This window comes from Mauremys reevesii, linkage group 2 (genome assembly GCF_016161935.1).
Source record: "Mauremys reevesii isolate NIE-2019 linkage group 2, ASM1616193v1, whole genome shotgun sequence".
Taxonomy (NCBI): Eukaryota; Metazoa; Chordata; order Testudines; family Geoemydidae; genus Mauremys; species Mauremys reevesii.
This window is the reverse complement of record NC_052624.1, coordinates 287,649,531-287,673,447: the sequence shown is the minus strand read 5'-3', so window position 1 is coordinate 287,673,447 and position 23,917 is coordinate 287,649,531. Positions and strand designations below refer to the sequence as shown.

The 23,917-nt window shown below is 50.0% G+C and overlaps 1 protein-coding gene across 3 annotated transcripts in view; it reads left to right on the top strand.

Annotated features, from left to right (window-relative positions):
- IQANK1 (IQ motif and ankyrin repeat containing 1) overlaps positions 1–23,917 on the top strand; it is a 153,292-nt gene that overhangs the window by 36,179 nt on the left and 93,196 nt on the right. For all 3 annotated transcript variants that reach the window (XM_039527860.1, XM_039527859.1, XM_039527858.1), the window contains exon 4: positions 9,643–9,776. In XM_039527860.1, the coding sequence (XP_039383794.1) occupies positions 9,643–9,776 (134 nt within the window). The remainder of the gene's footprint in view (positions 1–9,642; positions 9,777–23,917) is intronic.

Below are 23,917 nucleotides of genomic sequence, written 5' to 3'. Positions count from 1 at the left end.
TTCGTGGGTGAATATCCACTTTGTCCGACGAAGTGGGTATTCACCCATGAAAGCTCATGCTCCAAAACGTCTGTTAGTCTATAAGGTGCCACAGGACTCTTTGCTGCTTTTACAGATCCAGACTAACACGGCTACCCCTCTGATACGGAACTGAGATTGTTTAGTCTGCAGAAGAGAATATAAGAACGGCCGTACCAGGTCAGACCAAAGGTCCATCTAGCCCAGTATCCTGTCTACCGACAGTGGCCAATGCCAGGTGCCCCAGAGGGAGTGAAGAAGTGATCCCTTTCCTGCCATCCATCTCCATCCTCTGACAAACAGAGGCTAGGGACACCATTCCTTACCCATCCTGGCTAATAGCCATTTATGGACTTAACCACCATGAATTTATCCAGTTCCCTTTTAAACGCTGTTATAGTCCTAGCCTTCACAACCTCCTCAGGTAATGAGTTCCACAAGTTGACTGTGCGCTGCGTGAAGAAGCACTTCCTTTTATTTGTTTTAAACCTGCTGCCTATTAATTTCATTTGGTGACCCCTAGTTCTTGTATTCTGGGAATAAGTAAATAACTTTTCTTTATCCACTTTCTCCACAACACTCATGATTTTATATACCTCTATCATATCCCCCCTTAGTCTCCTCTTTTCCAAGCTGAAGAGTCCTAGCCTCTTTAATCTTTCCTCATATGGGACCCTCTCCAAACCCCTAATCATTTTAGTTGCCCTTTTCTGAACCTTTTCTAGTGCCAGTATATCTTTTTTGAGATGAGGAGACCACATCTGTACGCAGTATTCGAGATGTGGGCGTACCATGGATTTATATAAAGGCAATAATATATTCTCAGTCTTATTCTCTGTCCCCTTTTTAATGATTCCTAACATCCTGTTTGCTCTTTTGACCACCTCTGCACACTGCGTGGACATCTTCAGAGAACTATCCACGATGACTCCAAGATCTTTTTCCTGACTCGTTGTAGCTAAATTAGCCCCCATCATATTGTATGTATAGTTGGGGTTATTTTTTCATAATGAGAGGGGATTTCATAGCTGCTTTCAACTACCTGAAAGGGGGTTCCAAAGAGGATGAAACTAGACTATTCTCAGTGGTACCAGATGACAGGACAAGGAGTAATGGTCTCAAGTTACAGTGGGGGAGGTTTAGCTTGGATATTAGGAAAAACTTTTTTACTAGGAGGGTGGCGAAGCACTGGAATGGGTTACCTAGGGAGGTGGTGGAATCTCCTTCCTTAGAGGTTTTTAAGGTCAGGCTTGACAAAGCCCTGGCTGGGATGATTTAGTTGGAGATCGGTCCTGCTATGAGCAGGGGGTTGGACTAGATGACCTCCTGAGGTCCCTCCCAACCCTGATAGTCTATGAGAGTGGTGGGATCATTTTGAACCAGAAGCACAGACCTCAGGATTTTAAAGGAACATGTTTTTCCTTTTGGCAGCCTGCAAAGTCAGGGAGGTTTTTTCTTTCCTTTTCTTTGCTGCCTGAGGGGGAACAGGCATGAAAAGGGTTCAGCCTGCCAAGCCAGGGAGTCCAACAAGCAGTTTATTTTTTTTCTCTCTTTCTAGCTTTGTGGCAATGAAATAGCTAGGCTAGAGTAGGGCAGCCTGTGCATGAGGTTGTGATCAGGCACAGAAACCCTAGAGCAACCCGTCTTCCCAAAGCAGCACACCACAGAGAAGACAGACCCAGATCAAGCCCAGAGATCCAGCTCCATGACGTAAATGGAGGGAGGGGGTGGGGGAATGGAGACTTCCCAGGAGGGAAGGGTTAGCCCTCCCCCACCTGAGATCCTGGTGCCAGGATGGAGGGATGCCCTTAACCCAAGCCTAGCGCTAACTGTGGAAGAAAGAAATTTCTTCCTAGAGATGCAGCAAAGAATCCTGTGGCACCTTATAGACTAACAGACGTTTTGCAGCATGAGCTTTCGTGGGTGAATACCCACTTCTTCGGATGCAAGCAGTGGAAATTTCCTAGAGATGAAGCACTTGGAGGCGGAAGCGCTTGGAGGTGAAGCGCTTGGAGGCAGAAATAGAGCTGAAGCACTTAGAGCTGGAAAAGGCTAAGCTGGATCAATCAGGTAGCCCTAACAGTCCTCCTCCAGGTACCACTCCCCATTCCAAGAAATTCCTCACCTACAAGGTAGGTGATGATACAGAGGCCTTCTTAGAAAATTTTGAAAGGGCCTGCCTTGGTTACTGCATCCCTCCAGACTAGTATATGGTGGAGCTCAGGCCACAATTCAGTGGACCCTTAGCACAAGTGGCAGCTGAAACACTTAAAGAACACATAAACAAGTATGAACTTTTTAAACAAAAAGCCAGAATTAGGATAGGGCTAACACCTGAGCATGCCCATCAGCAGTTCAGAGCCCTAAGGTGGAAACCAGACGTGGCATTTTCCTGACACGCCTACCACATTGTAAAAAATTGGGATGCCTGGATATCAGGAGCAAATGTTAAGTCTCTGGAAGATCTATCTCTCCTAATACAAATGGAGCGGTTCTTAGAGGGTGTTTCTGAGGAAATAGAAAGGTACATCCTAGATGGGAAGCCCAAAACTGTAATCAAGGTGGCGGAGATCGGAGCCAAATGGGTGGAGGTAGCAGAGAAGAAAAAAGCTAGTAGCAGTTGGTGGGGATACCAGAAGGGGCAACCCGAGACGACACCGCACCATCGGAATCAGCCCAAGACCCCACCTCACAAGGAGGAACCCTCCACACAGCCAGGGAAACCTCAGATGCCTTCTCGTCCCACCACCCTATTCTCCAACCACTCACCTTGCCCCAGCCCACAGTCAGCTGGGCAATGCTTTAAATGTAATGAGCTGGGGCATGTGAAGGCCAACTGCCCCAAGAGCACCAGCCAACTGCAACTCATCGCCCCGGAGTCTCATGAGAACCTTCAGGCCTAGATGCCTCGCAAATACCCCCAGAACAAAGGGAAACTGTGAGTGTGGATGGGAGAAAGATTACAGTGTGGAGAGACACTGAAGCATGGGTGTCAGCTATCCACCAATCCTGGGTGGACCCCAAATTCATTGACCCAGATGCCCAAGTGATGGTGCAACCCTTTAAGACCAACTCTTTTAACTTGGCTGGTCAGGAATATGGACTTTTTCAGTCTATGACTATTATCCCATTCCAATGCTGCTGGGAGAAGACTTAGTCTCGCATGGTTGGCTAACAAAAAGAGTGGGGATGGTCACCCACAGCCAGGCTAAACAGGTCTCCACACCTAACTCCATTCCTGAGCCTCCTACAAGGGCCCAGTCTGCGTCCCCTGATACCACAGGCCCAGGGACCCAGCCAGAGGTGGTGAAACCAGACCCCAGACCAGAGTCTATGGCAGCAGTTGTAGATCCAGTTCCAGGGACACAGCTTGAACCAGTCCAAGGATCGGAACTGGCGGAGCAGTCAGCACCAGAGCCCGTGCTTACAACCCCACCAGAGTCAGGGGAGCCAGCTCCAAAGGGCACCACAGAGCCTGCACTTGCAGCAGCAGCTATACCGGCACAAGAGGCTCAACCAGAGCCTGAAATACCACCTAGTGCACCAGCGGAGAGCGGTTCACAGTCAACGGAGACACCCCCATCACCTACATCACTTCCAGAGGAACCAAGCCCAAGTCCACAACCCAGCAAGGAACTAATGTCTCCAGCATCAAGGGAGCAGTTCCAGGCAGAGCAGGAAGCAGATGAAAGCCTCCAGGGAGCTTGGATGACAGCACGGAGTGACCCACCACCTCTCACCTCTTCCAATAAGTCCAGGTTTGTTGTAGAAGGAGGACTCTTATACAAGGAAACCCTTTCTGGTGGGTACAAGGAGGACTGACATCCTCAGAGGCAGTTGGTATTTCCAACTAAGTATAGCAAAAAGCTCTTGAGCTTAGCCCAAGATCACCCTAGTGGCCATCCTGGGGTGAACAGGACCAAGGACCGTTTGGGGAAATTATTCCCCTGGGAGGGAATGGGCAAGGCTGTTTCTACCCATGTCTGGTCTTGTGAGGTGCCAGAGGGTGAGAGCCCCAAGACTAGGTCAAGACCCCTCTCCAGCCACTCCCCATAAGTGAGGTTCCATTTCAGCATGTAGCTGTGGATTTTCTGGGTCCTTTCCCTATGAAGATACCCAGAGGAAAGCAATACATACTGACCTTCATGGATTTTGCCACCTGGTGGCTGGAAGCAGTAGCTCTAAGCAACACCAGGGCTAAAAGCGTGAGCCAGGCATTGGCAGACATTTTTCCCAGGGTAGGTTGGCCCTCCAACTTCCTTATGGATTCAGGAACTAACTTTTTGGCAGGGACCATGAAAAGCCTTTGGGAAACTCATGGGGTGAACCACTTGGTTACCACCCTGTACCACCATCAAACAAGTGGCCTAGTAGAGAAGTTTAATGGGACTTTGGGGGCCATGGTACGTAAATTTGTGACTGAGCACTCCAATGATTGGGACCTAGTATTGCAGCAGTTGCCCTTTGCCTACAGGGCTGTACCACATCCTAGTTTGGGATTTTCACCCTTTGAACTCATTTATGGCCACGAAGTTAAGGGGCCATTACAGTTGGTGAAGCAGCAATGGGAGGGGGTTACATCATTTCCAGAAACTAATATTTTGGACTTTGTAACCAACCTGCAAAACACCCTCAAAGACTCTCTAGCCCTTGCTCGAGAGAACCTACAGGATGCTCAACAAGAGCAAAAGGCCTGGTATGATAAACATGCCACCACCCTATTCTCCAACCACTCACCTTGCCCCAGCCCACAGTCAGCTGGGCAATGCTTTAAATGTAATGAGCTGGGGCATGTGAAGGCCAACTGCCCCAAGAGCACCAGCCAACTGCAACTCATCGTTAGTTGCCCTTTTCTGAACCTTTTCTAGTGCTAGAATATCTTTTTTGAGGTGAGGAGACCACATCTGTACACAGTATTCGAGATGTGGGCGTGTAGTGAGGCGGCCTGGCTCCCGGCCGCTCCTGAGAGGGAGGAGCCAGAACAGCCGCCACAGTGGGCGGAGCCACTGCCACCTGTCCCCGCCGCCCGGAAGTCAAGGGGCGGGACAGGAAGTATAAGAGCCCCGGCCCAGCGCTCAGTTGCAGCCCGGCGGCCGGAGAGGACAGACGCTCCTGACCAAGCTCCTGCTGGACCGAGCCTGCCCCGAGCCAGGTACCCTGAAGAAGGCTGGCCGAGCCTTCCCCGAGGACGGTATCCTGAAGCGGACTGGCCGAGCCTTCCCCGAGCACGGTACCCCGAGGAGGACTGGTCGAGCCTTCCCCGAGCACGGTACCCGGAGGAGGACTGGCCGAGCCTTCCCCGGGCCCGGAATCCCGAGGAGCGGCCCGAGCGTAACCCCGACCCGTGTCCTGAGGAGCAGCCCGACCTAGCCAGCCCTCAGCACGACGAGGAGCCCATGGTATGGGACCCCGCTCCAGACACCAGCAATGAGCAGGTACCCATGGAGGGGGAGATGGGAAGTGGCCCAGGGGTAGCTGACCCCAGTCTGGCTACTGCAGATTTCGAGCCGATGTCGGTGTGTTGCGGTCAGGACCCCACCGACACAGCAGCAGACTAACTGCCACTGTTAGGGCCCCGGACTGGGACACAGTGGAGTGGGCCTGTGTCCCCCCCCCCCCCGCCACCCCTCTCACGGGTGGCAGTCTCCCCCTCACATCAGAGCTCAGACCCCGAAGTCTGGACTCACCTATTGTTGCTGCTCAGCTCCTGCTTAAGGACCTGAGCCCTGAACCATTGTTGTTTGCTCAGCTCCTGCTTAAAGATCTGAGCCCTGAACTATTGTTGTTTGCTCAGCTCCTTCTACTGACTTTGTTTGCTCAGCCCCTGCCTGAGGGTCTGAGCTAGAACTGCTGTTTGCTGCCCCGCCCTGACTGAGGGCTTGGGGCTTAAACCACTGACTCTGTGTGCTCAGCCCCTGCCTGAGGGTCTGAGCTAGAACTGCTGTTGGTTGCCCCGCCCTGACTGAGGGCTTGGGGCCTAATCTACTGACTCTGTTTATTGTTGCTCAGCCCCTGCCTGAGGGTCTGAGCCCGTGGACCTTCGGAGACTGATTTGTGGATTTAGGCCGTGTAGTGACGCGGTCTGGCTCTCGGCCGCACCTGAGACGGCCGAGCCCCCACAAGACACGACTTCCCTTTACAGAAACCATGTTGACTATTGCTCAACAGTTTATGTTTTTCTATGTGTCTGACAATTTTATTCTTTACTATTGTTTCAACTAATTTGCCCGGTACCGACGTTAGACTTACCGGTCTGTAATTGCCGGGATCACCCCTAGAGCCCTTTTTAAATATTGGCGTTACATTAGCTAACTTCCAGTCATTGGGTACCGAAGCCGATTTAAAGGACAGGTTACAAACCTTAGTTAATAGTTCCGCAACTTCACATTTGAGTTCTTTCAGAACTCTTGGGTGTATGCCATCTGGTCCCGGTGACTTGTTAATGTTGAGTTTATCAATTACTTCCAAAACCTCCTCTAGTGACACTTCAATCTGTGACAGTTCCTCAGATTTGTCACCTACAAAAGCCAGCTCAGGTTTGGGAATCTCCCTAACATCCTCAGCCGTGAAGACTGAAGCAAAGAATCCATTTAGTTTCTCCGCAATGACTTTATCGTCTTTAAGCGCTCCTTTTGTATTTTCATTGTCAAGGGGCCCCACTGGTTGTTTAGCAGGCTTCCTGCTTCTGATGTACTTAAAAAACATTTTGTTATTACCTTTGGAGTTTTTGGCTAGCCGTTCTTCAAACTCCTCTTTGGCTTTTCTTATTACACTCTTGCACTTAAGTTGGCAGTGTTTGTGCTCCTTTCTATTTGCCTCACTAGGATTTGACTTCCACTTTTTAAAGGCCAAACTGGACAGTCTCTAAGGAAAAGGATAAATGGACACAAATCAGACATTAGGAATGGCAATATACAAAAACCTGTAGGAGAACACTTCAACCTCCCTGGCCACACAATAGCAGATTTTAAGGTGGCCATCCTACAGCAAAAAAAATTTAGGACCAGGCTCCAAAGAGAAACTGCTGAGCTCCAGTTCATCTGCAAATTTAACACCATCAGTTTAGGACTAAACAAAGACTGTGAATGGCTTGCCAATTACAGAACCAGTTTCTCCTCCCTTGGTTTTCACACCTCAGCTGCTGGAACAGGGCCCCATCCTCCCTGATTGATCTAACCTCGTTATCTCTAGCTTGCTTCTTGCTTGCTTATATATACACACCTGCCCCTGGAAATTTCCACTGCTTGCATCCGAAGAAGTGGGTATTCACCCACGAAAGCTCATGCTGCAAAACATCTGTTAGTCTATAAGGTGCCACAGGATTCTTTGCTGCTTCTACAGAACCAGACTAACACGGCTACCCCTCTGATACTTTTTAAAGGAAGTCTTTTTATCTCTCACTGCTTCTTTTACATGGTTGTTAAGCCACGGTGGCTCTTTTTTAGTTCTTTTACTGTTTTTCTTAATTTGGGGTATACATTGAAGTTGGGCCTCTATTATGGTGTCTTTAAAAAGGGCCCATGCAACTTGCAGGGATTTCACTTTAGTCACTGTACCTTTTAACTTTTGTCTAACTAACCCCCTCATTTTTTTATAGTTCCCCCTTTTGAAATTAAATGCCACAGTGTTGGGCAGTTGAGGTGTTCTTCCCACCACAGGGATGTTGAATGCTATTGTATTATGGTCACTATTTCCAAGTGGTCCTGCTATAGTTACCTCTTGGACCAGCTCCTGTGCTCCACTCAGGATTAAATCTAGAGTAGCCTCTCCTCTTGTGGGTTCCCGTACCAGCTGCTCCATGAAGCAGTCATTTAAAGTATCGAGAAATTTTATCTCTGCATTTCGTCCTGAAGTGAAATGTTCCCAGTCAATATGGGGATAATTGAAATCCCCCACTATTATTGGGTTCTTAATTTTGATCGCCTCTCTAATCTCCCTTAGCATTTCATCATCACTATTACTGTCCTGGTCAGGTGGTCGATAATATATCCCTAATGTTATATTTTTACTAGAGCATGAAATTTCTATCCATAGACTCTATGGAACATGTGGATTCGCTTAAGATTTTTACTTCATTTGAATCTACACTTTCTTTCACATATAGTGCCACTCCTCCCCCCTGCACGACCTGTTCTGTCCTTCCGATATATTTTGTACCCCGGAATGATTGTGTCCCATTGATTGCTCTCAGTCCACCAGGTTTCTGTGATGCCTATTATATCTATATCCTCCTTTATCACAAGGCACTCTAGTTCACCCATCTTATTATTTAGACTTCTGGCATTTGTGTACAAGCACTTTAAAAACTTGTCCCTGTTTATTAGCCTGCCTTTTTCTGATGTGCCAGATTCTTTTTTATGTGACTGTTTATCATCTGATCCGGCCCTTACATTATACTTTTCAGTCCTCTGCTCCTGACTATAACCTGGAGATTCTCTATCATCAGACTCTCCCCTAAGAGAAGTCTGTGTCCGATCCACACGCTCCTCTGCAGCAGTCGGCTTTCCCCCATCTCCTAGTTTAAAAACTGCTCTACAACTTTTTTAATGTTTAGTGCCAGCAGTCTGGTTCCACTTTGGTTTAGGTGGAGCCCATCTCTCCTGTATAGGCTCCTCCCATCCCAGAAGTTTCCGCAGTTCCTAATGAACGTGAACCCCTCCTCTCTACACCATCGTCTCATCCACGCATTTAGACTCTGAAGCTCTGCCTGCCTACCTGGCCCTGCGCGTGGAACTGGGAGCATTTCTGAAAATGCCACCATAGAGGTCCTGGATTTCAGTCTCTTCCCTAGCAGCCTAAATTTGGCTTCCAGGACATCTCTCCTACCCTTCCCTATGTCATTGGTACCTACATGTACCACGACCACCGGCTCCTCCCCAGCACTACACATAAGTCTATCTAGATGCCTCGAGAGATCCGCAACCTTCGCACCAGGCAGGCAAGTCACCATACGGTTCTCCCGGTCATCACAGACCCAGCTATCTACATTTCTAATAATCGAATCTCCCATTACTAACACCTGCCTTTTCCTAGAAACTGGAGTTCCCTCCCCCGGAGAGGCAACCTCAGTGCGAGAGGCAACCCCAGCACCAACTGGAAGGAGGGTCCCAACTACGGGAAGGTTTCCCTCTGCTCCCATTGACTGCTCTACTTCCCTGGGCCCTTCTTCCTCCTCAACAGCACAGGAGCTGTCTAAGCGGAGGTGGGACAATTCTACAGTGTCCCGGAAAGCCTCATCAACATACCTCTCTGCCTCTCTCAGCTCCTCTAGTTCCGCCACCCTGGCCTCCAAAGTCCGTACATGGTCTCTGAGGGTCAGGAGCTCCCTGACCCACTGATTTGTGCATTGAATGCACAAATCAGTGTTCTGAGTAACAATCGTGGATATCCTATCTGTTTCTAGTCTTTGACCACTGCTGCACGTAGACCAGTTGTTCTCAGTGATTCCCAAATCTTCTTTCTGAGTGGCTGGTTACCTTTAAACTATGTACAAGAAGTTTAAATTATTCCTTCCACTGTGCATTACCTTGCATTTATAAACATTGAATTCTGCCTGCCATTCTACCGTCTCATATCCACATTGGGTTGCAGTCTATCTTCATTCATTCTCTATGCACCACACAGAACTGAACTACAAAGAAAAGGCTGTGCTAACGTTGCAGTGTGCTTTCCGTCGCATCCTGGCATGCAGAGCAAGGGAGAAGCGCCTTAGGGAGCAGAGAGAATATACAGAGTTAATGGAGCGCCTCCAGAGAGAGGTAAGAAGTAAGTTTAATTGGAAATACAGAGAGGGCATTTAGAAGATTGGTAACTGCACCAATATAGCAATAGGATGTACGTGTGCAGGCCTTAATTGTGTTTTGACGCACAGAGTCCAGCACTCTCAGCCATCAAGTGCACTTCTGACTGACTACTGCCTGCCCTATAGTGGCTCATTGCTGTTATCCTTACATTCATTTTTATTTTCCAAAAAAAATTTTTTTTAAATCAGTTTTGAGATAAGCTATGCACCATAATCTTCCACTATGGAAAGGAGCTCCTAGGATTATGAGAGAGAAGATACTAGAGAACGGATTATGCTCTTTCAAATATATTTATTTTTCTCTTTTTTTCCTAACCTTGTCTCTCTAATTTAAAGGTTCCCTGTACTATCTAGGATCATCCTCTTCCCTCTCACCCCCTATCTCTGGCTGAAGTTTGCTACCCTTTCCACAAGAATTTGTAGCCTATTACTTTTTACTGTAAAAACTAAATTTTAATTATTGGAAGGCTCTGTAATTTTTACAATAGAAAATGGGTTAAATATGGTTGAAGGGACCATCAATGATGAAACTGGAAAATAATAAATGGTGACAACCTCCCATGCATTGCCTACATTCTATGCTCTGTCCACATGTGATGCCAAAATGAACTGCCACTCAGAGTATATTGTGCAGATCTTCAGTAATGATTGTGCCTCTTCTTTCCAGCATGCTTTAATCAGCATTGAACAAATTAATGTTCATACTTAAATTATCATCAGTATGCTTCATTGTTAATGCCACGTGGAGATGAACGGACTAGCTCACATCTCTCAGAACTATTGTTCTTCTTCGAGTGCTTGTTCATGTTGATTCTAAGTAGGTGCAAGCACGCCACATGTACAGTCGCCAGAAGGTTTTTCCCCTAGTGGTATCTGTAGGGTCGGCTCTGGAGCCCCCTGGAGTCACGCCTTCACGGTGCCGTATAGGGTCCTGCCAACCCCCGGCCTCTTCAGTTCCTTCATAGTGCCCATGACGGTTGTTGAAACAGTGGTTCTCTTTTGCTTCAGCAAGTGATTCCCTAGCGGACTCTTTTCTTTCTTCTTGTAAATAGTTAATAGTGTTAGTATTTTGGTATAGTAAGTTACTGACTTATCAGGGTCAATCCCACCCCTTTTTCCCTGAGATCAGGGCAGGCCTCGGTCTCAAGGTTTAAACCGAGCGGGGCTTGCCAAAAGCCTATGCCTAGGGGCGATCCCCACATGTCATGTTTGAAGTGTATGGGAGAATCCCATCAAAAAGATCATTGCAAGATTTTGTCCCAGAATGAAAAAGGAGAGGGACCAGAGACTGAAACTCCTCTTGATGGAGCCAGCTCTCCACCCACATTCAGAGCCGAGTCTGTCTGAACTGGCACCCAGCATGTCTGCATCAGTGTGGAGTGCACTGGCTTCAATGAGGGAGCTCCCAGCACTGAGGAAAGACTCTGGGACTAAGGGTCTTCTGCACCATCAGGACTCTCTGGCACCGAAGAGCTCCTCACGGGGGGAGATGCAGCACTGCTCCCAATCACCAGTGCTGCGAAAGAAGCATAGAAAGATGGATAGGAGGTGCTCACCCACACTGAAAACAGCTGAGCATGAGGGTTTGAGAGGAGTGCGACCTGCGCCAGGCCACTCCAGCTCCAGGCCGTCTAGTGCGGCACCATGGACTCCGGCCTTGCTGAGGGGTCTGTCGAGCCCAGTGCCTCTGGACTCCCCTCCGAGGAAGTACCACGGAGAGACACTAGAGCTTCCCTCCACGCCGGAGACTTTCGAAGCAGCTAGGGACCTTATAGCCCTTATGGCACTGCTGTCTCTCGCCAGATGTGAGAGGGCACCTGATGCCAGACCACTGGCACCACAAAGGCACTCGGTGCCATCTAGAGACAAGTCAGCCATGTTGTGGCACCAGTCAACTTCTCTTCAGCACCGCTCTCCGACACCATCCAGCATCGACTCGCCTGGTTGCCACGGAGCGAATCTTCACCATTGGAGGCAGAGTCTTATGCCTCAAAGATAAGTCAGCACCACTCGCGGCATCGGCACCTAAAGCCTGATGCAGGGCAGTCTCTGCCCCCTATGCCCTGACCAGCGCAGTGGCAAGTGCCTGCTCAATGGCCCTTTTGGACCCCATGGGCATTTCATCAGGCCCAGAGTTCGTATTCAAGGGGGTCGCTATCAGTTGCCTCTGAAGGAAGAGCTCCTCTGCTCCCTCCTTTGACCCACAAGCATTCCTGCAGTACCAAGACTGGCACCAGACCCAGAACCAAGGTCAACAATGAGCCTGAGGAACCAGCACCGTGTCATCTTTGCAAGCCAGAAGAGCAAGAACAGTGTCCCATAGATCCTGAATCTACCTCACCTGTGGGTTTTGGATCATTTATCCCATTTCTATTGTGTGTGGGCCCCGATTACTTCAGCTCAGTGGGTGCTATGCATGATTGGATTGGGATATTCCCTTTGATTCAGTTTTCTCCCTCCTTCCCACACCCTTTCCCACACTCCTTCCCTATCCCTCTTCACGGACACTTAAGAGCAACTCTTAATACAGGAGATGCAGATGCTCCTAAGAATGGGAGCAGTAGGGGGGGTCCCCTGGGAGTTAAGGGGCAAAGGGCTCTACTCCCACTGTTTTCTAATTCCAAAAGCCAAAGGTGGTCTTAGACCCATCTTAGACAGATTCATGAAGAAGCTGAGGTTCTGCATGGTCATTCCTTCCTTGGATCCAGGGGATTGGTATGCCATCCTCAACTTGAAGGATGCGTATTTTCACGTATCAATAATCCCAAATCACAGAAGTTTCCTCAAGTTCATAGTGATCCATACCCACTATCAGATTATGGTCCTCCCCTTCTGCCTGTCAGTGGCTCCTCACGTGTTCACCAAGTGCATGGCAGTCATTGCCATGTTCCTGAGGAAACAAAGTATACAGGTGTTTCCATACCTCGATGACCAGCTGATCAAGGCACACACCAGGGTGCAGATAGAAGAGCACGTGGACCTGATAAGGTCAACTTTTGACAGGCTAGGCCAGAGGTGGGCAAACTACAGCCCACAGGCTGTGTCCAGCCCATCAGACCTTTTAATCCGGCCCTTGAGCTCCTGCCAGGGACTGGGGTCGGTGACTTGCCCCACTCTGGCACTTCAGTCGGGGAATGGGTTGGGGGCTTTCCCCTCTCTGTGCATGCTGAGGCTCCGCGCGGCTCCCAGAAGCAGCAGCATGTCCCCCCTCCAGCTCCTACGTATAGGGGCAGCTAGGGGGCTCCGCACGCTGCTCCTGCCCCAAGAGACACCCCCCCAACTCCCATTGGCTGGGAACCGCAACCAATGGGAGCTGCAGGGGCAGCACCTGTGGACGGGGCAGCGTGCAGAGCTGCCTGGCTTCACTTCCGCATAGGAAATGGAGAGGGGATGTGCCGCTGTGTCCAGGAGCTGCTTGAGGTAAGCGCTACAAAGAGCCTCCACCCCTAACCTCCTCCACGCCCCAACCCCAGCCCTGATCCCCCTCCTGCTCTCCAAACCCCTCAGTCCCAGCCCGGAGCATCTTCCTACACCCCAAATCCCTCATCTCCAGCCCCACCCCAGAGCCTGCACCCCCAGCCGGAGCCCACACCCCAGCCCCCTGCCCCAGCCTGGAGCCCCCTCCCACACCCTGAATTCCTCATTTCTGGCCCCACCTCAGAGCCCACACCCCCAGCTGGAGCCCTCACCCCCTCTTGTACCCCAAACCACAATTTTGTGAGCATTCTTAGCCCGCCATACAATTTTGATATCTAGATGTGGCCCTCAGGCCAAAACGTTTGCCCACCCCTGGGCTAGGCCTATTGGTAAATACACAAAAGTTGACTCTTACTCCCACTCGGAGGATAGAGTTCATATGGGCTGTGCTGGATTCAAAGCAAGCCAGATCATTGCTCCCAGAATCTCGTTTCCAGGCTATTTTTTCCATCATAGAAGACCTCAGGCACTACTACCCTACTATCATGTCATAGAACTGCCTGAAACTTCTGTGGCACGTGGCGGCATGTATGTATATGGTTCAGCAAGCAAGACTGTGGCTCAGGCCTCCTCAGTCTTGGCTGGCATTAGCGTATCGCCCAAGACGAGACCACTTGGACCTCTTTGGTAGTCGAGGCCCTCCTGTGGTGGCTCAATACATGAATGGTCTGTGCAAGGGCTCCCTTCTCAAGACCTCACCCTGCACTATCTCTAGTTGCAGACGGGTCAGGGGTGGGGTGGGGAAGCTGAGGACTCAAGGCCTCTGGTCCCAAGAGGAGGTCTCGCTCCACATCAGTGTCAGAGAGCTAAGAGTAGTATTCCTGGCCTGCTCGACCTTTCAAGCCCTACTGGAGGGAAAATCTTTATTGGTCATGAGGGACAATACAACAGTGATGTTTTATATAAATAGACAGGGTGGAACATGTTCCTCTCCCCTGTGTCAGGAAGCCCTCAATGCTTCTTACCTTCCAGGATCCAAAAATGAGTTGGTGGACCATCTCAGGGCTTGTCTACACTACAGGACTATTTCGAATCTACTTAAGTCGAATTTGTGGATTCGACCTTAATAAGTCGAATTTGTGTATCCATACTAAATACACAAATTCGAACTTCTTAGTCCACATTCACGGGGCCAGCTTCGACTTTGGAAGCGGTGCACTGTGGGAACCTATCCCACAGTTCCCGCACTCCCCGCTGCCCATTTGAATTGTGGGATTTCCCCCCAATGCATGCTGGGGGGAAAAATGTGTCATCATTGAACCGTCAATCCCGCCCTCCCTGTCTTCCTTGAAAGCGCCGGCGGGAAATCTGTTCGCGCCCTTCTCTGGTCGGTTACAGCGTGGACGCCACAGCACTGCGAGCATGGAGCCCGCTGCGATCATCGCTGCACTTATGGCCGTTGTCAACTCCTCGCACATTATCGTCCACCTCTTCCACAGTCAGATGCTGAGAAACCGGGCGAGGAGGCTCCGGCAGCACGGTGAGGAGAGTGGCGCAGACCTCTCACAAAGCAGGGTACGCCGGGCAGTGGAGATCATGGTGGCAATGGGTCAAGTTCATGGTGTGGAACGGCGATTCTGGGCCCGGGAAACAAGCACAGACTGGTGGGACCGCATAGTGCTGCAGGTCTGGGATGACACAGAGTGGCTGCGAAACTTCAGGATGCGTAAGGGCACTTTCCTTGAACTGTGTGACTTGCTGTCCCCTGCCCTGAAGCGCAAGGACACAAGGATGCGAGCAGCCCTGACTGTGCAGAAGCGAGTGGCCATAGCCCTCTGGAAACTTGCCACGCCAGACAGCTACCGGTCAGTAGCGAACCACTTTGGCGTGGGCAAATCTACCGTGGGGATTGCTGTCATTCAAGTAGCCCACGCAATCGTTGAGCAACTGCTCTCAAAGGTAGTGACTGTCGGAAATGTCCAGGCCATCATAGATGGCTTCGCGCGATGGGATTCCCAAACTGCGGTGGGGCTATAGATGGGACTCACATCCCTATCCTGGCACCAGCCCACCAGGCCAGCGAGTACATTAACCGAAAGGGCTACTTTTCAATGGTGCTGCAAGCTGTGGTGGACCATAGGGGACGTTTTACCAACATCAACGTCGGGTGGGCGGGCAAGGTTCATGACGCGTGTGTTCAGGAACTCTGGTCTGTTTAGACGCCTCCAGGCAGGCACTTTCTTCCCGGACCACAAAATAACGGTTGGGGATGTGCAGATGCCTACAGTGATCCTCGGGGACCCGGCCTACCCGCTAATGCCCTGGCTCATGAAGCCCTATACAGGCGCCTTGGACACTGAAAAGGAACTCTTCAACTACCGGCTGAGCAAGTGCAGAATGGTGGTGGAGTGTGCTTCGGACGTCTCAAGGGAGATGGCGGACCTTACTGACTCGCTCGGACATCAGCAAAAGAATATCCCGTAGTTATTGCTGCTTGCTGTGTGCTCCACAATCTCTGTGAGAGCAAGGCGAGACCTTTTGGCCGCTTGGGAGGTTGAGGCAAATCGCCTGGCTGCTGTTTACGATCAGCCAGACACCCGTGCTGAGAGAATATCCCAGCGGGAAGCGATATGCATCAGGGAGGCTTTGAAAGCAAGTTTCCTCGCAGAGCAGGGTAACCTGTGACTGTCCACTTGATTTTAAGAGAGCCTGATCATAAACCAAGTTTTCCCCACTTCCCAAGGACGTTTTAAAACTAAGGACATGTTTTAGTAATTAATAATAAATCTTTCGTTGACTTTGCATTTCTGTTTATTCGTTGAAACATGGAAGCATTCTGTGCTGGTTAAGGTGTGCACTGATGGGTGGGTTTGCAGGAAGGGGCGAGGGGTGCCGTCCTTGGATAGGGGTTACCATGACGGCTGTGGGTTTGGGCGTTGGAAGGGTGAGGGTGTGGGGAAGGGTGAGTATCTGCCCCTGGATGAGGTCTCTTTTTGGGGCTCGGGGCACCGGGGAGGATCGTGACTATGGTCCAAATGCATGTGAAGGGAAGCCTGCCTTTACATTCGGGGATGTCAGGCACCAGGACCCTGCACAAGCATACACATCAAGGAAAGACCGGGGCAGCATACACCACACAGACTGTCCCTGGTGCCTAGTGACTGCAGTCTGTGTGTGCCCTGCAGTTGACCCTGCAGCCAAGTCTGTAGCATGGCACTGTGGGCTATGCAGTGACATTACAATTCCCCCCCCCCCCCCACAGAACAACAGAAAGTCTTCTGACACCCGACACGTGACGGACACAGTCAGTAACACCAAACCGCTTTTAATAATGTAATACACAGTGGGGGGTTTGAACTTGGAGTTGGGACTGGTTGATGCTGTAAAGAAAGAGCTTGTACAAATTTACAGCGCGACAGTTGTCTCTAACATTATCGGTGTGCTGCGGTGCAGGGACAGTTCTCACGGCCCCTACCGCCCCTCCGTCTTGTCACTTTGGGTGAGGGGGGGACAGGACTTCTTGGCGTTGGAGGGCGGTTGCAGATGCACTGCAGGGGGGCTCTCTCCTCCTGACTGCGGTCTTGCAGAACATCTACAAGGTGCCGGAGCGTCTCCGTTTGCTCCCTCATTAGACCAAGCAGCGTTTGAGTCGCCTGCTGGTCTTCCTGCCGCCACCTATCCTCCCGTTCCAGGTGTGTGCGATGCTGCTGACACAGGCTCTCCCTCGACTGTCTCTGCTCTGCCGCCTCCGCTCTGGAGCTGGCCATCAGTTCCTGGAACATGTCGTCCCTTGTCTTTTTCTTTCGGCGTCTAATCCGAGCCAGCCTCTGCGAGGAGGATGGCGGGGCAGTCCGGGAAGGAGCCGAAGCTGTGTGATGTGAAAAAGTAGGTGATTTCCTTGAACACATACATGTTTGCCAACAGTAAACACAGTCCAGTCAGTTTCAGTTAACAAGACCAAAGAGGGAACCAAGTCTCAGGAGATCTCAGAACTAGTCCGAGATTTCGGAATACGCTCTCATTGGCGGCGCCATTGCACTGGAGAGCGCACAAGCGAGGAAAGATAGCTGCATCCCTCTTGCACAAAGTCCTGGTAAGCCTTACAGTACATACTGCTTATCAGTTACTGGTTAGCTGTGCTCTCCTGCTAAAGGCAATGTGCAAAGCAGAAAGGATAAGCCTTTAGCAGCCCCTCCCGCCAGCGCGCAGGAACGATCAATGCATGCTTGTTCTCTGTGGACTCTCGCACGTGGCTGTTAGGCGAGGGTCATTGTTATGCAACCTAATTGTAAACCATTAACAATAGTAACACTACACTAATTGCCCTACTTAGATGCAGTATTTGCAGACCGAGATCACCCTGAGGCGGGTCACTCGTGCCCAGAAAGACCGCATGTTACGGGGCACTGCACAGACCAGGACCATATGCAGCAATGCTAGTAGAGGCGATGGTTCCACTCTATATTCGGATGTCCTGGCGTGGAAGAGTCTGCTTCCACGGAGCGCCCAACAAGCGACCTCTTCCGACGAACCTCATGCGGAGGCTTTGCGAGGAACTGAATGACACCTTCGTAGAAATGTCGCTAGAGGACTATTTTTCTATCCCCATTTGTGTGGACCTTCTCTTTATATAGTTTAATATATATTATAGTTTAATATTTAGAATGTTTTAATTTGTAAATATTTAGAATTTTTAAAGTCCATTTGTGTGGACCTTCTCTTCATATAATTTAATATATATTATAGTTTAATATTTAGAATTTTGTAAATACTGTTTCTATTTTTCTATAACAACGTTATAAAAATAAATGTTTATACGTGTGTTGCACTTACCGCCTGATCCTTCCCTGATTCCGAGTCCTGGTTAACGGGCGGGAGGGTTGGTAGGGGATCTCTGTGAGGGTGATGAAGAGATCCTGGCTGTCAGGGAAAGCGGGAGTGGGTTCCATGTCGCCTGCGCCGTCCTCTAAAGACCCTTCCTCATCTTCCCCATCGGCGAACAGGGAGGGGGAACTGTCCCGGTACACTATTCCGTCCTCGGAGTCCACCGTCACTGGTGGGGCACTGGTGGCAGACCCACCTAGAATGGCATGCAGTGCCTCGTAGAAGCAGCATGTCTGGGGCTGGGCTCCGGAGCGTCCGTTTGCCGCTCTGACTTTTGATACCCTTGTCTTAGGTCCTTCACTTTCACGCGGCACTGCATCGCATCCCGGCTGTATCCTTTGTCTTTCATGGCTTTAGAAACCTTCTCGAACGTCTTGGCGTTCCGCTTGTTGGAGCGCAGCTCCGAGAGCACAGACTCCTCGCCCCACACAGCGATCAGATCCTGGACTTCCCGGTCACTCCATGCTGGGGACCTCTTTCTATTCTGGGATTGCCCGGACTCCTCTGCTGGAGAGCTCTGCATCATTGCAGGTGCTGCGGAGCTCGCCCCGATGTGCAACCAGAACGTCAGATTCAAACCGCCCAGACAGGAAAATGAATTCAAATTTTCGCGGGTCATTTCCTGTGTGGCTGGCCAGAGAATCCAAGCTCGGACTGCTGTCCAGAGCGTCAACAGAGTGGTGCACTGTGGGATAGCTCCCGGAGCTGCTAAGTTCGATTAGCATCCACACCAAGCCTAATTCGAGCTAGCAAGTGCGAATTTAGCGTTACTCCACCTGCCGGGGTGGAGTACCAAATTCGAACTAAAGAGCCCTCTAGTTCGAATTAAATGGCTTCCTGGTGTGGACGGTTGAGCGGTTAGTTCGAATTAACGCTGATAAATTCGAATTAAAGTCCTAGTGTAGACCAGGCCTCAGACGGTCCTTCTGCAACCACGAGTGGTCTATTTGCCTGGACATTGTGAACAGCATCTTCCAAAGATGGGGAGTTCCCCACATAGACTTGTAAAAAGTGACAGAGTCCTGTGGCACCTTATAAACTAACAGAAGTATTAGAGGATAAGCTTTCGTGGGTGAATACCCACTGCGTCTGATGAAGTGGGTATTCACCCACGAAAGCTTATGCGCCAATACTTCTGTTAGTCTATAAGGTGCCACAGGACTCTTTGTTGCTTTTTACAGATCCAGACTAACATGGCTACCCCTCTGATACTTGACACCACATAGACTTGTTTGCAACAAGACACAACAGGAAATGCCTGCAGTTCTGTTCTCTCCTGAATCACAGCTGGGGCTCGATTGCAAGTACATTCCTCCTTCCCTGGAAGGACAACCTATTTTACACGTTTCCACCCATCATTCACAAGGCTCTGCTGAAGGTCAGGAAGGAAAGGTCGCCTTTGATATTGATAGCTCCAGCCTGGCCACGTCAGCACTGGTATACTACACTCCTAAACCTGTCGGTGAAGACACCAATCAGCCTGCCCCTAGTTCCACACTTGATCACACAGAACCATGGCCATGTTCAACATCCCAACCTCAAGTCTCTCCACCTCACAGCATGGAAACTCCATGGCTAAGCCCCTTGGAGTTGGCATGCTCAGGACCCGTTAGAGAGGTCCTCAGCAGCAGGAAACCATCCACTAGGGCCACATACCTGGCTAAGTGGAAAAGATTTTCCATCTGGTCAATGCAGAAGGGGACTTCACCTTTGCAGTCATCAATACCCTCCATTTTGGACTATTTGTTGCACCTAAAACAGCAAGCTGTCAGGGTCCTCCATAAAGGTTCCCTTGGCTGCGATTTTGGCATTCCACCCTTGGGTGGCTGACCAATCAGTCTTTGCTAACCCAATTGTTGGCTGTTTTTCTCAAGAGGCTGGACAGGTTATACCCCCAAATGCGACAACCAGTCCCTGCATGGGATCTCAATCTTGTACAATCAAGATTAATGAGACCCCGTTTGAGCCTCTAGCGACTTGTTCACTACTCTACCTATCCTGGAAGGTGGCTTTCCTGGCGGTTATCACTTCAGTCAGGAGGGTCTCTGAACTCAAGCCTTCACATCTGAACATGATGTTCTGTAAGGACAAGGTTTGACTACAGCCTCACCCAGCCTTCCTTCTGAAGGTAGTCTCACAATTCCTCACAAACCAAGACACTTTCCTTGGTTTTCTACCTAAAGCCATATGCCAACAACCGAGAGTGAAAACTCCATTCCCTGGACATTAGGTAGGCATTGGCCTTTTATATTGAAAGGACAAAACTGTTTCGGAAGACAACTCAGCGTTTTGTAGCAATAGCTGACAGAATGAAGGGCTGCCTAGTGTCATCCCAGAGAATCTCATTGTGGATCACATCTCGTATTCGTGCGTGCTATGATTTGGCAAAGATACATGCACCCGCACTGACAGCACACTCCGTTAGGGCTGAGACATTTTCAGCAGTTTTTCTGGCACAGGTCCCAATCTGTAGAGCTGCAACATGGTCGTCTATGTACACCTTTAGTTTGCATTATGCTATTGTACAGCAAGTCAGATGAAGGACAAAAATCCACACTCTGTAGAGGTCAAGCACAGGAGTTTATTACACACAGTGCTGGCGGAGTGTCACCTTGCTTATTAGGCTCAGACACACTGCCAATCAGTTGATTACAATAAAATATATAGATTTTCCATGGGTGGGGGAAAGTGATGGGGGTAGGCACCCTGGGATAGGTTTTGCAGCAAGACAAGATAGCACAGTAGCCAATGGTTAACAGGTTACATAATGTCTCCACCCATGATCTCAAGTTAGCAAGTTAACATTTAATTAATAGTATAAAATATATATGCTTAATTCTGATTTGGGGTCCATAGGAACAGAGCAACTCCTTTGATTGTCCAACAGTTACATTCCTAAGGGTTAAAGCAATGAAACAGTGAAAGTATATGGCAATAAAGATTGTCTCCTTTATGTCTTAAGGCAAGGGATTGGCCCTTTGAAAGGGGAGGTGGGAGGATGCCATATCTTATACTGACATGTGCCAACTTTTCATAAACTCAAGGTTGGATCTGTGGGAAGAACATCTCCCTACAGAAGAAACTATCACAATAGGAACAGGGATTCTTTGTTCAATGCATAACTCTGAATAAGACACAATTATTTAGTTCTTAGCTCCAAAACCTGGCAATTTGCTGACTAGTCTTATTTTAGCAAAACAAGATTATCTGTTTACCCAGCTTTCTCTTAGCTGATCACTGTTTGCTAGGCCTCTGGTCTCTTGACCATACTCTGGACAAAATGCACATGGATTTTAACCCTTCATCAGAGACAATGCCACATTTGGCAGGGCAGTACTTCAATCCGTGAATCAGTGATGCAAGCTGCGTGACCTCAGACCCCTCCGTCTAGGGACTGCTTGGGAGTCACCTACTTGGAATCTAGATGAGCAAGCACTCGAAGAAAAAAAAAGTTATATACCTTTTCAAAACTGTTGTTCTTCGAGATGTGTTGCTATGTCCATTCTAAGACCCACCCACCTACCCCTCTATTGGAGTCAGCTGGCGAGAAGGAACTGAAGAGATTTGGAGGGGGGGGGTCGGCAGGGCCTTATATACGGCACCATGAAGGCGCGACTCCAGGGGGCTCCAGAGCTGACCCTACAGATACCACTGGGGAAAAAACCTTCCAGCGACTGCATGCGGCACTCACACACCTAGGCCTGGTCCACACTAGGACTTTAATTCGAATTTAGCAGCGTTAATTCGAATTAACCGTGCACCCGTCCACACCAGGAAGCCATTTAATTCGACCTAGAGGGCTCTTTAGTTCGAATTCGGTACTCCACCCCGACGAGGGGAGTAGCGCTAAATTCGACATGGCTATGTCGAATTAGGCTAGGTGTGGATGCAAATCGAACTTACTAGCTCCGGGAGCTATCCCACACTGCACCACTCTGTTGACGCTCTGGACAGCAGTCCGAGCTCAGATGTTCTGATCAGCCATACAGGAAAAGCACCGGGAAAATTTGAATTCCTTTTCCTGTCTGGCCAGTTTGAATCTCATTTCCTGTGTGGACGTCGTGGCGAGCTCAGCAGCACTGGCAGCGATGCAGAGCTCTCCAGCAGAGGAGTCCATGCAATCTCAGAGTAGAAAGAGGGCCCCAGCATGGACTGACCGGGAAGTCTTGGATCTGATCACTGTGTGGGGCGATGAGTCTGTGCTTTCGGAGCTGCGCTCCAAAAAACGGAATGCAAAGACCTACGAGAAGGTCTCCAAAGCCATGGCACTCAGAGGATACAGCCGGGATGCAACGCAGTGCCGCGTGAAAATCAAGGACCTGAGACAAGGCTACCAAAAAATCAAAGCGGCAAACAGACGCTCCTGAGCCCAGCCCCAGACATGCCGCTTCTACGAGGCACTGCATGCCATTCTCGGTGAGTCTGCCACCAGTGACCGTGGACTCTGAGGATGGGATGGTGTCGACGGGCAGTTCCTCGGCGATGTTCACCGATGGGGAAGATGAGGAAGGGTTTGTGGAGGACGAGGCAGGCGACAGCGCTTACAATACTGCTTTCCCCGACAGCCAGGATCTCTTCATCACCCTCACAGAGATCCCCTACCAACCCTCCCCGGCCGTTAACCCGGACTCCGAATCAGGGGAAGGATCAGTCGGTAAGTGCTATAAACATGTAAACATTTATTTTTTAACAAAACAGGAATAAAAACTATATAAAAAGAAGGTCAATGCATATAGGGATCGAACAGTAATCCTCCTGGGACAGTTCTACGAAGCTCTCTGACAGGTACTCGAAAAGCCTCCGCAGGAGGTTCCTGGGGAGAGGTGCCTTGTTGGGTGCTCCGTGGAAGCACACTCTTCCGCGCCAGGCCATCAGGAGGTATAATGGGAGCATCGCCTCGACCAGCATGGCAGCATAGGGCCCTGGTCTGTGCAGGGATTCACGCAGCATTCGCTCTCTGTTTCTCCTGGAGACCCGCCTCAGGGTGATCTCGCTCGGCGACTGCTGCATCTAATTAGGGGAATTACTTTAATGTTACTATTGTGAATGCTTGACTTTTCCTTTGCATAACAATGACCGTCGTTTAACAGCCACGTGTTGTAGGCTGCAGAGGAAAAGCATACAGGGATCTTTCCCGGGGACAGCCGCGAGGGGCTGGAACAGGGTCAGACTTTATGCTTTCCAGATTGCCTGCAGCAGGAGGGCACTGCTATCCATTAACTGTTAAGCAGCCTAAAGTTTACGGCTTACCAGGCCTGGCTGCTACACGGATTCTGCTGTCCTGCCCCGCTTGTCCGATCTCCAGTGCAAGACCCCAGGCAATGAAAGCGAATGCCGAAAATTCGAACTTGTCCTGAGAGCACATGAGATTAGGTGCCGTGTATGGTCTTGTTCATAGAAACTGAGTAGACTGTGTTCAGTGTTCGCAAACATGTATCTTTGGAAGGAAATCACTTCCTTTTTCCCATCACACAGCTGCGGCTCTTTCCCGAACTGCCCCGGCATCCTCCTCACAGAGGCTGGCGCAGATTAGGTGGCGAAAGAAAAAGACTCGGGACGAGATGTTCGCTGAACTGATGGCCTGCTCCAGAGCCGAGGCGGCCCAGCAGAGCCAGTGGAGGGAGACCGTCTCTCAGCAGCAGCGCTCACACAGCGAACGGGAGGACAGGTGGCGGCAGGAAGACCAGCAGGTGACTCAAACGCTGCTTGGCCTAATGAGGGAGCAAACGGACACGCTCCGGCGCCTTGTGGATGTTCTGCAGGACCGCAGGCAGGAGCAGAGAGCCCCCCTGAACT